Source organism: Pseudorasbora parva, chromosome 16 (assembly GCF_024679245.1).
Source record: "Pseudorasbora parva isolate DD20220531a chromosome 16, ASM2467924v1, whole genome shotgun sequence".
Taxonomy (NCBI): domain Eukaryota; kingdom Metazoa; phylum Chordata; class Actinopteri; order Cypriniformes; family Gobionidae; genus Pseudorasbora; species Pseudorasbora parva.
This window is the reverse complement of record NC_090187.1, coordinates 10,119,173-10,136,325: the sequence shown is the minus strand read 5'-3', so window position 1 is coordinate 10,136,325 and position 17,153 is coordinate 10,119,173. Positions and strand designations below refer to the sequence as shown.

At 39.4% G+C, this 17,153-nt stretch overlaps 1 protein-coding gene across 1 annotated transcript in view; it reads left to right on the top strand.

Moving 5' to 3' along the window:
* LOC137043206 (transmembrane protein 255B) overlaps positions 1-17,153 on the top strand; it is a 51,277-nt gene that overhangs the window by 29,145 nt on the left and 4,979 nt on the right. Inside the window, exons 6-7 of the mRNA XM_067419392.1 lie at positions 1,480-1,565; positions 2,467-2,626. Of these exons, the coding sequence (XP_067275493.1) occupies positions 1,480-1,565; positions 2,467-2,626 (246 nt within the window). The remainder of the gene's footprint in view (positions 1-1,479; positions 1,566-2,466; positions 2,627-17,153) is intronic.

Genomic DNA, 17,153 nt, shown 5'->3' with positions numbered 1-17,153 from the left:
AATGCGGCATATTTCTTGTTTAAATACTTGCTAGCATTTCAGTAATTAAAGTCTAAATGCATCCAAATCAGCGACGCGCAACTGTATGGTGCTCTGCAGTGGTCAAAAGGATATAAACAGTTAATTTTAAGTGATATATTCTTGAAAACTAGAGATGTGTAGACAGCAATTAAATTACCACACAACCTTGGTGTTTGTAAAAAAAAAAAAAATCAGTAGGTAATTCAGGATTTTTACGCGGGTGGTGGGAGAAAAACCCTGACATTCTGGATTCAGACAGCAATAAAATCACGGACTAGCCTGTCTATAATGAAAATACCGTATGACTCCAGGAGAAACAAATACTGTCTGAATAGTGCTGTGGGTGTCTTTTTTTAAATCATTGTTATCATGATATCAATTAACAGTTTATGTGAATTAAACAGAAAAATAAGCCAGGCAAAACAGTCAGATCGTTGTGCAGTGGTGTTGGGATAGCAGCAGGCCTTGGAAGCCAGAAGACTGGCAGAATGATGTATGCCAATTAAAAGAAAACCACAAGGCTGCCAATAATCCAGACTCGAGCTGGATGCAAACAGGCAGGAACAGAATGATCTGCACCAAAATGATCTGACAACGAACAGAGCAAGTGGATATACGCGACAATGACGAGCTGCATGTGCGGCTGATCTGATTAGCTTGTCACACTTTTAAAAAATGGTTTCTCCATTTACAACCCAACTTGGGTTGTTTTTAACCCAGCATTTTTTAGAGTGCAGCGACCAGACTAGAACAGTGACAGAAACACAAAAAGACATGTCAAAATGAAAACACAGAGCCAGGGGTTAGTTCATCCAAAAATAAAAGTTCTGACATTAATAACTCGCCAAATTTTCGTTCTAAACCCATAGGACTTTTGTTCATCTTCAGAACACACAGAAGATAATTTTGATTAAATCTGAGAGCTCTCATCTTCGGAACACATTTTTTATGACACGGAAAGTCATTTTTTAATTTTTTTAATGAAATCTGAGATTTCGGTCCCTCCATAGACCGATACGCAACTGACTATAAAGCTTCAAACAGTTCATAAAGAGATCGTAATTCAATCTGTTCATCATATAAAGCGATTGAGTATCTCCAGAAAGTTTGAAGTAAACCACTCAATTCATATGGATTAGTTTTGCGATCTCTTTATGAACTTTTTGAAGCATCAAAGTGTCAGTTGTGTAGCTGTCTGTGGAAGGACAGAAATCTCAGCTTTTTATACAAAAAAAATCTTAATTTGTGTTCCGAAGATGAATGAAAGTCTTAACGTGATGAAACGTTAATTTGCACTTAGGTACAGTATATAAGGTAAATGATTATAATAGTAGTTGATGTAGAACAAAGAAGAGATGGCTGTTTGAAAATGTGGGCAACAGTTTGATTGTATAAAAAAGATACTGATAACTGAGTTTTGAATATAACATTTTATTTCTATGCTCCTTTGTTTTGTAGGTTCCTTGTCAAGGACTAACAGAGTCCTGTAATATGAAAGTTCGCAGTGGAACATGTTACTGTTGTGATTTGTATGATTGTGCCAAGTAAGTAATACACATATTTGTGAAGAAACACTCATTGGTAATGCAATGAGAGTTGTTCTCTTTCCACCACATTGCATAAAAGAAAGCTAATGCAAACTATTACTATTATTCATATTTTGGGTTAAAAGGTTAGTTCACCCAAAAATGTTAATTCTGTCATTAATTACTCACCCCTTTATGTTGTTCCAAACCCGTCAGACATTCATCTTCTAAGATATTTTTGATGAAATCCAAGAGCTCTCTGACCCCTCCATACAGAGCTATTTAATTAATACTTTCAAGATCAGAAAGGTAGTAAAGACATTGTTAAAATAGTCCACGTGACTCCATTGGTTCAACCTTCAATCGGCCAATGGTAAGCCGGCGATCTGGAAGCACTGCACCGTTTACACTGCGTCAACAGCGTAAGAGTCTGACACAGACTAGGAGAAATTGTTGAATAAATTAGCTATTTTGTGTGTATATTAAGCACCAAAAGTATTCTCGTCACTTCATAAAATGAAGGTTGAACCACTGGAGTCACATGGACGATCTTAACAACGTCTTTACTCCTTTTCTGGGCCTTGAAAGTGTTTCATTGCTATGGAGGGGTCAGAGAGCTCTTCGATTTTAATCAAAAATATCTTCAATTGTGTTCCAAAGATGAACAAAGGTCTTACAGGTTTGGAACAACATGAGGGTGAGTAATTAATGACAGAACTTTTGGGTGAACTAACCCTTTTAAGGGTTTAATTTCATAACTGTAAGTATTAAAAAAGAGCACCTAACTCATTCCGCACTATTTGCACATGATACACTAACACTTTTCTTCAGGACATCTAGTTGCAATTGTTATTAATGTGAAATAAACATAAACATGTAATACCTTGAAAATTATTTGCCTGCTTGCTTTCTTTTCCAGTGGAGGGTATCTGAACAATTACTATGAGTTTGTTGGTGTGCAGAGCTGTCAAGAGGTTCTCTCTCTGTATGTTCTCCTCTGGGTCCTATCGGCACTCAACCTACTGGCCTTCGTGTTTGGAATCCTGACCACTGCTGTACTGGGCAGTTTTAAAGACATGGTGAGTCACTTGAGAAACAAAGAAAATGAGTCTTCTGCAATGGCATTGTCCACCATCCAGATTTTTGTTTTAATTAAATACAATGTAAGTCCATTTCTTAAAATACTGAGCTGCCCAACTTAAGCTGTTGTCACATTTACCGTTGTTTGCAAATGTTCACAGGAATTTCTCAGGAAATCTGTAGTTTTTTAGCCCATGAAATTTAATCTGATTTTTAATCTGATATTAAAGGGTTAGTTCACCCAAAAATGAAATTGATGTCATAAATGACTAATGTTGTTCCACACCCATAAGACCTCCGTTCATCTTCGGAACACAGTTTAAGATATTTTATATTTAGTCTGACAGCGTATCCAAGTGTAGGCACACTATACTCTCAATGTCCAGAAAGGTAATAAGAACATTATCAAAGTAGTCCATATGTAACATCAGTTAGTTAATATGAATCGATTGATTAAAATCATGAATCAATCCGCTGATTCATGACCGTTTGAATCTTTATTTGAGGTTTGAAAACAAATGCGGAAGAAAAGACAATGCTGAATAAAGTCGTAGTTTTGTTATTTTTGGACAAAAATGTATTTTCGATGCTTCAAGAGATTGTAATTAACTAACTGATGTCACATATGGACTACTTTGATGATGTTTTATTACCTTTCTGGACATGGACAGTACAGTGTGCATAGACTGCATATGCTATGGGACTAAATATAAAATATCTAAAACTGTTTTCTGAAGATGAACGGAGGTCTTACGGGTGTGGAACGAGTCATTAATGACACAAATTTAATTTTTGGCTGAACTAACCCTTTAAGACATACACTTGTAACAGTTTAATCCAAGGATCCAATTCTTATATTAACTAGTTGCTTAAAGAATGCATATTCCTAGGGTACTGTCTGATTATTAGTACTTATAAAGAACATATTAATGCCTTATTCTGCATGTACATATTCTAACTCTAGAGGGGACTGAAAAGGGGAAAAGGGCACTATGTAGACTGTAAGAAAACAACAAATCTTTTTTTACAGATTTTTAATTGTTTCATCATTTTCTGAAATCCTTATATTACAATGTTGCTTTCACATCACATGCCAACATCCTGCATATCTGGCATGTGTTTAAATGAACGTGACATTCTTAAAGAACGTTTTTTTGATCTATTGGGAATATGTGGTGACATTCTTTTTGTTTGTGCTTTTGTTTATTGATTAAAGCAGAAAACAGCTGCAGAGATTTGCACTTTGTTTCCAGTAATCCTCCAGTGTTGAAGGATGGGAAATTAATCATATTTATGAATCGTCCTTTCCTGTAGGAAAGTAAATCTTGGCCTAAACGCAGATGTTTGGCTGACCAAAACGAATTCTGCTCAAGAATGTTTGTGTATTTGTCTTTGTCCTTGATGCAAACAAGGTTTCTAGTTTCTCCAGCAAATAGCAGAATGCTGCAATCAGGTTTTTTTATTTTATTTTATTTTTTAATCAAGATGACGTGGAGGATTCTCTAGTGCAGTGGTTACTCCGAAGGCTTTGCAAAGTGCACTAAAATGAAGGATGTCAGCAAAAACCTTAGACTGGATAAACTCATAGACAGTAAAAGAAATAAACACAGCGAGCCCATAGACTTCAACGGCGAAAACTGAAGTAAATTAGAAGCACTCACTTCCTGATGGCTGAGCGAACTGCGCAGGCTCAGACTGAGCTTGACGACGTAGATGTGACGTGAGCAACCCGTCGGACAGCTGTAGGTCTTCTAGTAGTTGTGGAAAGTGAAATCTGAATCACGTTGTTTAAACGTTTTGTCCCGTTGTTTTTCGCTCACTATAGGCTTCTCCCCATTCTTCTCCCTTGTCTTTATCGGACTTTGTCTCCACGTCCCCCTGGCTGTCTGATAGACAGTAAAAGATTGCCTGCGAGCGTCTCCTCCTGTCTATACGGCAATTTCTCTACTGTGCAACTGTTGGTTATGACGCAATCGTTAGCCTATTTTTTTTTACAAAAACAGCTTCTACGGGGCGATAGTGTAAGATACAAGGTAATGGAGACTTTTATACATTGTCGTGTTTCTTTATAAATAAACAATGGACAAATGGAGTCTTTAAACACCTCAGATGTAAAGTTATTCACTGTCAAAGTGACTCAAAAATGAATGGGAGTCAATGGGATGCTAACAGCAGGCGATTGGCTTGGTTAGCAATGGCCGCCCCTGTGGGTGGTACATTACCCCCTTGGATAAACCTAGCCTGATCTGCCGGCGATATAATTTTGCCCGGCAACTCAGTCTGGAAACCTGTACATTAATTTCTACTGCTTCTGTTCAAAATTAGGTGGGAACCAATCACAGACTGGCTTATCCACCTGATGTGCTATTGGCAGGTTTAACACGATGACCGATAGAGAAGCGATGAGTTGTTGCCTGTTGATCATGTCTCTTGTGATCTGATTGGTTGAAGGACTATCCAATTACATACAGAGTCAATTGATTTCTACTTGTGCAGTAGAAATACAGAGCAGACTCCCCAGACCAATGTTGAATCTTAAATTGAGCTTGGTCTGGTGATGGCAAAACAACAAAAAAATGTATTTAATCCAATATTTCCAACAGGCATAGAACATCCAGGAAACATAATAGTATTACCACAAAAATACTGATGAATTGACAAAGAATTGAACAAAATGAGTATATATCTCAGACTAAACAAGAAAACTTATTAGATAATTAGGGAAATTATTAGACAAAAACCAGGTGTACAGATTGAAATTTACACAGACTGGGAAACTAGAGCAAGAAGTAGCATACGGCAAATGATGACTCAGGCCACAGTCAGCATGATTTTGTGCAGGAGGTACAAGCCGTTGTGGAGGCCTACAGGGGTGTAATTTCATACAGGGCAGAATGTGGTGGAGACCCAGATGGAGCCGAGGAGATAAGAAGTCAGGGTAACACTACAGGTCCGGGGGGCCAAAGTGAAGCTGACGGCTCATGGGACTGAGGCGGAGCCGGGGTTTCGGAAGCTGACAGGAAGGCGGAGCCGAAGGGATGGAGGGCAGAGGTGCAATTAGAAGCCATGAATCCCACGGTGGAGCCAACTGACCAAGGTGAAGAGGGAGCCTTGTGGAGCTGAGGGAGCATTGAGCCAAGGCAGAGGCATTGAGTCGGAGAGCCAATGCGGAGTCCTGGGCTCTGTGGCTGGAGGCGGAGACAGGGAACCCTCACACAGAGGCGAAGCTGGGAACTGAAAAAGCTGAGGCGAATCTGCGACCCTACAGTGGGTCAACTGTGGATGAGCTGAGGGACTAATAGGAAACACCAGAGGAAGGGCTGATGAACTGGATTTCCAGAGGTTAGGCGTGTGGTGGGGCATTTATCTATGCACTCAAGTTCCACAAGCACTCCTATGGAGGAACAAGATGTTGTCGGCTCACACGCCTGACGAGGCTCAGGCTCTGGGGCAATGGTAGGCTCTGTCCTTGTCTCAGGCTCTGTCTCATTCATCATGACAGGCATTCGCTCTCAGTCTAAGGTAAGTTCTTTCTTATTCTCAGTGCGTGGCATGGGGGACGGCTGGCTAGGCTATTGGCTTCATCGTGGATGGTTCTAAGTTTGTGAACACACTTACCAGACATCTGAGGATGGCCTCCCTCCATTTGCCCCCTTCACTGTTTGGGAGGTCTAATGGGCAGTGGTAGTTGTCTCCAATTTAATACATGGATTTTATATAATATAAAATACATTTACCAATTGTAATATTTAAAAATTACAATGCTTAAATAAACTAAGTGCAATGTAATGTTGTCAAAATATCGATTTTTCAAATCTGTACTGAAATATCAGAAACGCTTTGAAAACTAATTTTCCGCAGTATAGATAAACAACACCAGCTGGATGAATATTGTTGGTGTTACAGGGCTTGAATTTTGCTGTGGGGTTGCGCATAATTTTACTCATTCTCGCAGATTTTTGTGCCACCCAAAGTGCACCCGCAGTACTGAACTGAGTTCCTTTTAACTGCTTAGATTTTCCCCATGGTATTGATGTCAAAATTGTAGCCAGTAAAATCGATTGTCTGTCCCTTCCATTGCTATAGTTATCACTATCAGTCATCCCAAATTTAATACATATAAATTATCATTTTTAAAAGTGTTAAACAGTGTGCTAAATGCCTATTGCTTTGTTTAATATGAAAATAAATGTATTTTGATTATATTAGATGTGTACTTCAATTGATAACATTTTACAGAAATTGAGAACTAAAGCAAAAAAATTGATGTATATTATTAATAAATGTAAAAATTAACATACTTTTATACAAAACATAACTTTTGGTGGTTCAAGGTTAACATATTATTAAACTTCCTTTACACTGACATCCAGACAACAGACACTTTCACCCTGAGTAACTACCCAATCCTTTCTTAATCAGTACTTGAAATGCCAGATGAACTCAACATTTTGTTTAGAAATCTTATCTCATCTGAATAGTGATGAAGACACATATGTTCGTCTGGAAACGCTTCTGCAAAATAATGAAAAACAGTTACCTACATTAGTCTAATTTTTCACAAAGGTCAAAAGAGTGCTGCTTTGAAGACTTTACAGACCAATATTGGACAACATATCACATAAAACACTGCATATCTGTCAGACCGCTGGAAGGGCTTTTTTTTAAATCTGTCAGCAGAGCAGAATGAAGAGAAACTTCTGGGCTTATTTTTAACATGAATTATCCTCCTGGAGGTAAAACTATGAAGTGCTGAAGACAATGTAAATGTTTGGACAGTTTCTGCTTATTCAGCTTAATATCTCAGACACTGTGTCTGTATAAGTATTCATACCCTCAATTCAGTACCTAATATAAGCACTTTTACAGCCTCAAGTCTTTCACGGTATGACACAATAAGCTTTGCATATCTGCATTTGTGGATGTTCTGTCATTCTTCTCTTCAGATCCTCTTAAGCTCTGTCAGGTTGGATGGGAACAGACATTTTCAACAATTCCTGGTTTCTTTCTTCAGACATGATGCTTGGAACTGGAAGTTCATCGGACCAGATCTTTTTTTTTTTTTTTACAGTCGGAGAGTCTTGTATGTTTTATGCGTCTTTCCTGAGGAAAGTCTTGAGTCTGGCCATATCCATATACACTGGTCAGGCATGAAATAATGACCACCTTCTAAATTTCTTCACTAGACCCCTGAATGTATGCTGTGATATCTGTCACCAAGATGTTAGCAGCAGATCTTTTAAGTCCTGTAAATTGTGAGGTAGGACCTCCATGGATCTGACTTGTTTGTTCAGCACATCCCACAGATGCTCAATTGGATTAAGATCTAGGAAATTTGGAGGCCTCATTAACACCTCAAACTCGTTGTTGTGCTCCTCAAACCATTTCTGAACACTTTTTGTCTTTGTGCAGTGCAAATTATCCTGTTTAAAGAGGCTACAGCCACCAGGGAACGGTATACATTGTCTGCAACAATACTTAGGTAGGTGGTACATGTCAAAGTAACATTCACATGGATGGCAGGAACCAAAGTTTCCCAGCAGAACATTCCCTAAAGCCTCATACTGCCTCTGTCGGCATGCCTAATTCCCACAGTGCAGCCTGGTGCCATGTGTTCCACAGGTAAGCGATGCTCACGCAGCCATCCATCCACGTGATGTAAAAGAAAACCTGATTCATCAGACCAGGCCACCTTCTTTCATATCTTCGTGGTACAGTTCTGATTCTCACGTGCATACTGTTGGTGCTTTTGGCGGTGGATCTTGGTCAGCGTGGGCACCCTGACACCCTGGTCTGTGCCTATGCAGCCTGTGTATTCTGACACCTTTCAGTCAGAACCAGCATTAACTTCTTGAGCAATTTGAGCCTCAGTTGCTCACCTGTTTGAACCGGGAACACCCCACAAGAGCTTCAGTTTTGGAGATGCTCTGACCCATTTGCATAGCTATCCCAATGCCCTTGTCAAACTCGCTCAAATATTTACTCTATCCAAATCCGAGTGACCATCAGCTTCTTGGTCACCACTCTAACCCAGACTCTTTTCCATCAATCACTCAGTTTGGCCAGAAGGCCATCTCTAGGAAGAGTTCTGGTTGTTCCTATCTTCTTCCATTAAGGATTATGGACCATCCATGCTATTATGAACTTTTAATGCAGCAAAAAAAAATGTTGTAGTCTTCCCCTGATCTGTCTCTCAACACAGTTCTGTCACTGAGCACTGTAGCCCATTACTGACCTCTTGGCTTAGTTTTTGCTCTGATATGCCCTTTCAACTGTTTTCAAACCTTTTATTGACAGGTGTGTGGTGACAACTCACCTGGCCACAGAATAAAACAGGAGCATTTAGAACAAATACACAAAAGTAAATAATAATACTAAGTCACTATAGAAGGTGGTCTGGGCTACATTACAGTAAAAACAGTAAAGTAAAGTCTAAATGCATCTGGTTGTTGAAACCACATATGTACATTTTCTAAAACCCTAAAAAAATAATTAAACACATGAGAGCGCACTACTGTAGCATTATTGTCAACATACAATCATATTATTTAAAAGTAAAGAAATTAAATTATCTTAGCAGTACTGTTGCTTCGCTCTCTCCTATTGCTCTCTTTATTTTGAAATTAGCTGATGATCAATAAAATGCAGATCATATCTATTGTTTTCGGTGACGTGAACTCCATTAAAGCTGCATGTAGTTCGGGAATTGATGATTGGATTTATATCTGTTTTGCGGAAATACATTAGTAAATTAAATTGTTTTGATAAATCAGATAGCTTTGCTTTACACACAGTTAACAAAGATTAACTAATGCTAAACAGAGTAATTGTTCATGTTTATCTCATGTTAACTAATGCATTTACAAATGTTAACTAATACAACCTTATTGTAAAGTGTTACCAAAATTGCTGATGTAACCTCATTACCAAAAAAGCTAACATGGACTTTGATCCCATTTCCAATTTTCTTTTCCTTGCTAAAATTTTAGAGTAATTTGTTGCTTCTAAATTGCACTCTCGTCTTACTGCAAACAATCTTTTTGAGCACGAGTTAGTGTGACGCAATCTGGTATTCCTCAGGGTCACGTTTCGTGTTGATTTTAAGAATTATCATGCTTACCAGTGATCTCCACTCCTCTGAAGCTGATCTTTTAATCCGATCTAATATGATTTCTGACCTGTAAGGTTTCCAGAATAATAATCATACACTGTGTCAATAGGCCAGAGGAGAACTGGCAACTCAACTGAGCCTGGTTTCTTCCAAGGTTTATTTTTCTCCATAATGCCCTGGTGGAGTTTTGGTTCCTTGCCACTGTCGCCTTTGGCTTGGCTTGCTCAGTTGGGGACACTAAAATTTTGATCTAAGTTTTCAACTAAATATCCAAATAAAATTCATTACTAAATTAATCAACTATATAACTGATCTTCCCAAATTGTTGCTATATGTTAAATGGAAATGAGCTGATAACATCACAGTTTTCTCCAGAACGACTATACAACCGAATCAGATTTTGTTGTAATATTTTCCTGTTTAACACTGTGATGCTGCTTTGAAACAATCGTCATTGTAAAAGCAGTATATATAAAGTTGACTTGACTATGACAATGGAGCCACTGAGCTTGGCCCCTGCGGCCCCTCCTATAAAGCTTGGAACATACTTTGCAAGAACAAAGAAATTTGTTTGTTTTCTCAAGGTGGCAAGATCAAGAACAGTTCGTTCTGGCCAGTACATTCCATACTGACTGAAAATGACTTCATTTTGTTCTCGCAGCCCTGGGAGCGAGAACTTTTTTTCTCTGTTCTTTCGGAGTATGTTGAAGCCTTAACACTATCATCATAACTAGAGCACACTCGCATCAGTTCGCCCACTCGATCGCGAGTTACTGTCGGTACCGTTAGTTATTACAGCCTACAATTTACAAACAAAAACGATATAAAAAAGAGGTGGGTTAATTAAGTGTATATTTTTTACCTTGATGGAAAGCTGAGGATCAACACCTGCCTCTGCAGTGACTTTACACCGGATAGTTTTACAAACTTTCACTGTAGACAACTGGGATTCACTGATAATCCACTGGAGAATGCGGCTGAACCGGCTGTCTCCCGCCCTGTCTTCATCCTGCCGTCCCGCTGGTACATCTGGTACCTGGTGAGCTGTACATGAGTGTTGTCTTGTGTGTTCTTTAACCTTTTTATGATTCAAATTTGGCTGGGTGGTTAACAACAGAATTTGTCTATGGTGTGAAAAACTAAGAACACATGTTTAATTTTATTGGGACTTTAATAGCAGGTATACTCAAAAGCAGACGAATAAGCATTAGCATTACACAGCCTTACATCAACATGACCAAACAGAGAATGAATGTGAGGGTTTAACTTGTATAACAAACACAAACGAGACTAATTAATTACACACAGCTGAACAGAACAAAGTCATAATGACCATGGTAACAACTGGCTGGAAACTCAAACAAAGAAAGACACGTGACTAATGAAAACAAACTGAGGCCCTGTCCACACGAACAAGTATTTTCGCAAATGGTTTGACCGTCTGTCCACGCGTAAATGTAGTATCTGTACACTGAAACCAAACTATTTTGTAACCTCCTGCCAGGGTAAAGACTTTAAGAAACTCTGGTTGTAGTGTTGTCTTGTGGGCAGTGAAACTGTGGCACTGTGGATTACTGCATATTAACTATTATTTTAAACTGTTTTCAATGTGTAATCGTGTTAAGTGTATTTAAAGGTCCCATGATGTAGAGTTTGTTATTATTTTATAATGTTTCCTGAGGTGTACTTATATTGTTAGTAGGATTTTTACATCATAAAATGTCATAAATTAGAAATTAAAGGCATTTTTTTTATCCTGATTTTAGACCTCTGGCTGGAATGCTCTGTTTAAAGGGGAGTGTCTGCTGTGAGATTTCAGTGGAAACGCCCACTGCTGTGATTAGCTGACATCTATACATTTGAAATGCGTATTACATGTGGATCCCGGGCCTTCTCGAATACTTTTACTACTTTTTAACAATTACAGCCGTCAAGATTGTAAGGTGCCCAAGAATGAGTTAAAACAATATTTTAAATTATTCCCTGATATCTACATAGAGGGTATGTGACTTATTTATGGGCAAACATTGTCCAGATACGGTTATCAAAGGAACTCTCACTGGCAAAAGGCAAACGCAGCTTTTTCTCTCTTCAGCTGGAACCACTCTGTGTCATATTTTTTGTCTATTTGGTGTCGTTTTTCCAAAGTATTTTGTGAAGATGGCAGGCTCGCGAGCCCAGTGGTCTGTTGAGGCAGCGCGGCGGCGTAGACCGGCGGGCTCACAGATGGACTGATCAGTGGGTCTTAGGACTGCTGAGGCACTTTCTCAGTCCTTGCCTAACAGTTCAGGTGTTCTCCTTCCCCGCGTGGAAGCCCGTGCTTCGGCTTCCTCCCCCGGGGTGGAGAACCGGATGCTCAAGCTGTCTGATTTTGAGGAAACCGATGTATACAGCATAGAAGCAGGTGACGTTAAAGCCCCAAACACGCTACTTCATTCATAAATGAGGTAGCAGAGTAAACGAGAGCTCGCCACTTCATAATGCAAGGCTTGATCTCGCGTTGAATACGGGTTTGCAATAAGAGTGAACACACCTAATACACTCCTGAACAAAATCTTAAGACCAGGGGATGCATTGCAAGTTTTACACATTTCGCACTTGTGGCTCATAACCGGATTGAAAGTGCTACTTCAAAACGCCAAAAGAAGAAACAGGAGCAAGAGACAAAAAATAGAGAGTAGGCAATTTATTGAAAACTGCATTTAAACTCAAACAGACCATTCATCAGCTGATCAAAAGTTTAAGACCATAGCCATAAAAAGGTCACATCTGCACAAAAATATGGCTACAATGTCATTGTCCTTCAAGCAGTCATACTGTCAAGATCTCCTGATGGCAAAGGCAAAAAGGCTTTCTCTCTTTGAACGTGGCAGGACTGTTGACAAAAAAGTCAAGTGGTAGACCCAAAAAGATTTCACCTGCACTAAGCCGCAGGATCCGATGGGTTGTCCGTGAAGACACAGGTCAATCCTTAACCCAAATTAAGGCCCTTACTGATGCTGACTGCAGCCCAATAATCATAAGACGTCATCTGCTAGAGAAGGGCTTCAAGAACAAAAAACGTCTTCAAAGGCCACGTCTCCTCCCACGACACAAACTTGCCCGTTTAGAATTTGCAAGGGAGCACCAAACATGGGACATTGAAAAGTGGAAGAAAGTTTTATTCTCTGACGAGAAAATTTAACCTGGACAGTCCTGATGGCTTCCAAAGTTACTGGCATGACAAGGCGATCCCACCTGAGATGTTTTCTACACGGCACAGTGGAGGAGGCTCCATCATGATCTGGGGTGCTTTTTCCTTCAATGGGAAAATGGATCTTCAGGTTGTGCAGGGGTGTCAAACGGCGACTGGCTATGTGGATCTGTTGCAGCGGGCATCCCTCTTGACTGAGGGCCCCCGTCTGTGCGGTAATGACTGGGTCTTTCAACAGGACAACACTGCAATTCACAATGCCCGCCTGACAAAGGACTTCTTCCAGGAGAATAACGTTGCTCTTTTGGACCATCCTGCATATTCCCCTGATCTAAATCCCATTGAGAACATTTGGGGATGGATGGCAAGGGAAGTTTACAAAAATGGACGTCAGTTCCAGACCTTGGATGCCCTTCTTGAAGCCATCTTCACCACATGGAGCAACATTCGCACCAGCCTCCTCGGGTTAGGACTATAACCCTTGTTCCCTGAGAGGGAACGAGCCACTGTGTCTCGTCACCACATCGCGAAGGAGCTGCGTGTGCCTTGTGCCGGTGTCCCTTTGTAGCTTTCAGGTATGCCGTCACGTACTACATTATCATGTTCCACCAATCAGATATGGACCGATTTCATTCATGCTTCAGACACACTACACTGTGGGCGTTCTCCAGAGTGTCATCCAACGATGACACAGTGTCTCGTTCCCTCTCAGGGAAAAAGGATTATAGTCATAACCTGAGATGTTTTACAGGTCCATTTACAACCCCAGAAATTGTCCCTAGGATGTAATGGTCTGTTTTTGCCTTATTTGGAAAGGTCATGAATATTAATGTAGAGTTCGGCTCTGATTGGCTGTTTCACTGCTTGGCAGTGTCGGCAAACACATCTACGTTATACTGTACATCCTGACAATGGAGAGGTTATTCATCCAACCTTATGTTTGATCCTGTTTCTGGCGAAGATAAAGATTTTGAGGAACAACCAATTGTTTTGAGTTTGGAAATGGACGTTTTTGAGTGTTAAGTTTAGTCTTTATTTTCAGTAAGACCTGCAAAACGTAACGTCAGTATAACTTAAGCCTACATGTAAACTAGCATATATAGTAACATTAAATTTACATGTTTATACTCGATCCAAAAAGAAATTGTAAGCCAATGTAGACACTGAAGAATTGATGTGATGTGTTCATATTTATGCACTCTCATCAGGATCCTAGCGGATGATCTTACTAGAAATCCTAAAGAGAAGAGCATTATAATAATCCAGTCTCATCATGAAGGGGAGTGAGGGACGGAGTCTGGCTATATTCCTGAGGTGACAAAAAGCTGTTTAGCAAAGATGTTTAATGAGGGTGGCTTGTGTCTTAGAGCTGTTGAATTGAATAAGGTTGTAGTTCATCCATGTCCTTATCTCTTCCAGTCAAGCAGAAAGTGTTAGTAATGATGACCACAATGACGATAATGATGAATGAGTGTCAATTTTCAGATATAATTGTGTATCATCAGCGTAGCAGTGAAATGAAATTCCCAAGCGACTGATGACTTTACATTGAGGAAGCATGTAGAGATTGAATAAGAGAGGTCCTAGAACTGACCTCTGAGGTACCCCACAACCAACCGCATGTGAAAGGGGCTTTGAGCTACCCATGGCCACAAATTCAGACCTGTCTGTGAGGTATGACTCAAACCATTGCGAGACAGTTTTATCAAGTTCAATAGAATGAGACAGTTGTTTGAGAAGTATCCCATGGTCAACCATTTTTAACGCTGAAAAAAGATCCAGGAGGACAAGAAGTGATGGTGACCCGACATCAGCTTTAATCAGCAGGTCATATGTAACCCTCACTATGGTTGTTTCTGTGCCGTGGCCAGAATGGAAGCCAGATTGGATTTTTTTTTTTATGTTGTCGTTGAGATGGTCCTTAAGGTGCCTAGCAACTACCTTCTCCAAAACCTTCGAAATAAAGGGCAAGTTGGATATGGGCCTATAATTATCAAGAGTTTGTGGATCGAGGGATGGTTTCTTGAGTAATGGTCTAATTATAGCCATTTTTTAGGGCAAACGGTACATGACCAGACTGAAGGGATTGATTTTTTATCATGGTGGTGAGGGGACTGATGGCATTAATATTTTCTTTAACCAGAGCTGTAGGGAAGGGATCAAGGGTGTAGGTTGAGGATCTCATCCATCTGATGGTTGCCTTAACCTCCAGTTGAGTAACTTCTGGGAAGCAGCAGAATAGCCTCAAAATACCAATCTGGGGGTCGACAGTTGGAACAAATGTTGAGGAGAAAACAGAGAGGGATGAACGAATTTGACTAATTTTAGTTCTGAAGAAGGTTATGAAATAGTTACATTGTTCTTCTGTTGACCCAATGAATGGAGCAATTTGAGGTTTAAGGAGATGATTTATAGTGAAGAACAGCCATTTGGAATATAGGCTAAGTTCTATCTGACAAAAGGGATTGCATCTACGGTTGTATTTTGTAGATTTGTATGACAACACTGGCAGGAAATAATATTAACCGTTGTCATTTCACATTGTCATACTGTTATGTATACTACTTGGAGTTTCCTATTGTTACTGTACTAGTATCTTGGGTATCTAGACAACACAGGAGATATTATCGTTAATGTTGTCTCACTAAGAAACTTTCAAATTAATCAGAAATTGTTAAGATGGTCAATAAGTGGAAAAAATCACTACTTACTGCTCGCTGGGATATAGTTTGAATTTTCACTTCTTCAATATCAGAGGCTGAGAGAAGCCTGCTTGATATTGTCCAGGTTAGAAAAACTGTCTGTCCGTGGTGAAATGAGCAAACAAACATGGCGAGCAAACAAACAACTTTGAATTAAATTGTTGCGTTATCCGGTTATAAATAAACATCCACCATGCCTGTTTTTTTTCTGGGGGAAGGGTATGAAAAAACCGCATGTCCCCTGCACAGCCCAGAACATAACATTTATTTCCATGATCTGCCATTTTCCATATCCTCGCTTGACTCATGTGCTGGCATATGCAATGTTGAGGGCTTACATATTAATGATCCCATCGATTGCATCACAGTTGGTGTTATGTTGAGATTTGCCTGTTTTTCCGCTGTGTTTTTCACAAACAAAAACCAAGGAAACAATGGTGTCTGAGACTCACTGTATGTGATGTCCATGTACTGAACACTTGTTGTTCAACTATGCCATGGTTAGTTCAATTTTTCATTCTAGGGCACCTTTAATGAATCATGAAAGTTGATAATAGCATTATTTTTAGATCTTTTCCTATCACATGAAAGACTGCAGGGATGAGCATTGAGTCAACAGACAGAGTCTGTTGAGCATGTGACTGCTTTGATCTCGTCATTGTAGTGCTATTTCTCTCACAAAATGATTTCACTTGTCTGGTTATATCATTATAACAAGAGTTTGAGCGAGTGTGCAGATATAGGCCTACTCGGGACGTGTGATTTACAGCTCCAAACTAATTTAGTTTATGCTACTAAGAGAAACAAATGTGAAGTTGATCGATTAGTCACTGGCTTGATTTACTGATGCATAAACAGTATTAAACGTTTTAGAAAGAAAATCTGTGTGAACTTGAATAATTAGCTACACATCAGAAATCACTGATCACAGAACACTGTTACTTTTTGTTGCGCTGCTGTCGAATCCATATGGTAAAAGTCTGTTTGTAAAGCCTGTGCTGACATTGCTGAATTAATTACTGAAGTAAATGTAAAAAATAAACATAATCCATTTTCTCTAAATTCTCTGGGGTTGGGCGGGCAAAGGAGACAAAGGGGAGGTAACCTTTCCCCGTATGACGACATATAGGGAAGATTCCAGAATGGCCCATCTGAGCTTTAATTTTCTCAAAGATACATCAGGATACGCAGAACTCGGTTTATACTTATTTATTTCTAGCCACTGGACCATAGACAGGTGAACTCATGTTAATGTTAAAAAATGTTTGAATTGAACATTTTTGAACAGTGTTTAAATTTGCCTTACATGTTTGACGTTTATGATATTTAATTGGTGGTTTTAGCTTTGTGTTTATAGTTGTGATTAAAGTTATATTGCTTTCAGAAAATGTGTCTCAGCAAATGCCTATTCAGCCAGCTGCTGAATGAATGTTCCCCAAGATGGGCATTCAGGTTATATATGACTTGCATAAAAAATCCCAATGTAGATTTATGGAAGCTTAAAAGATATGCTAATATAG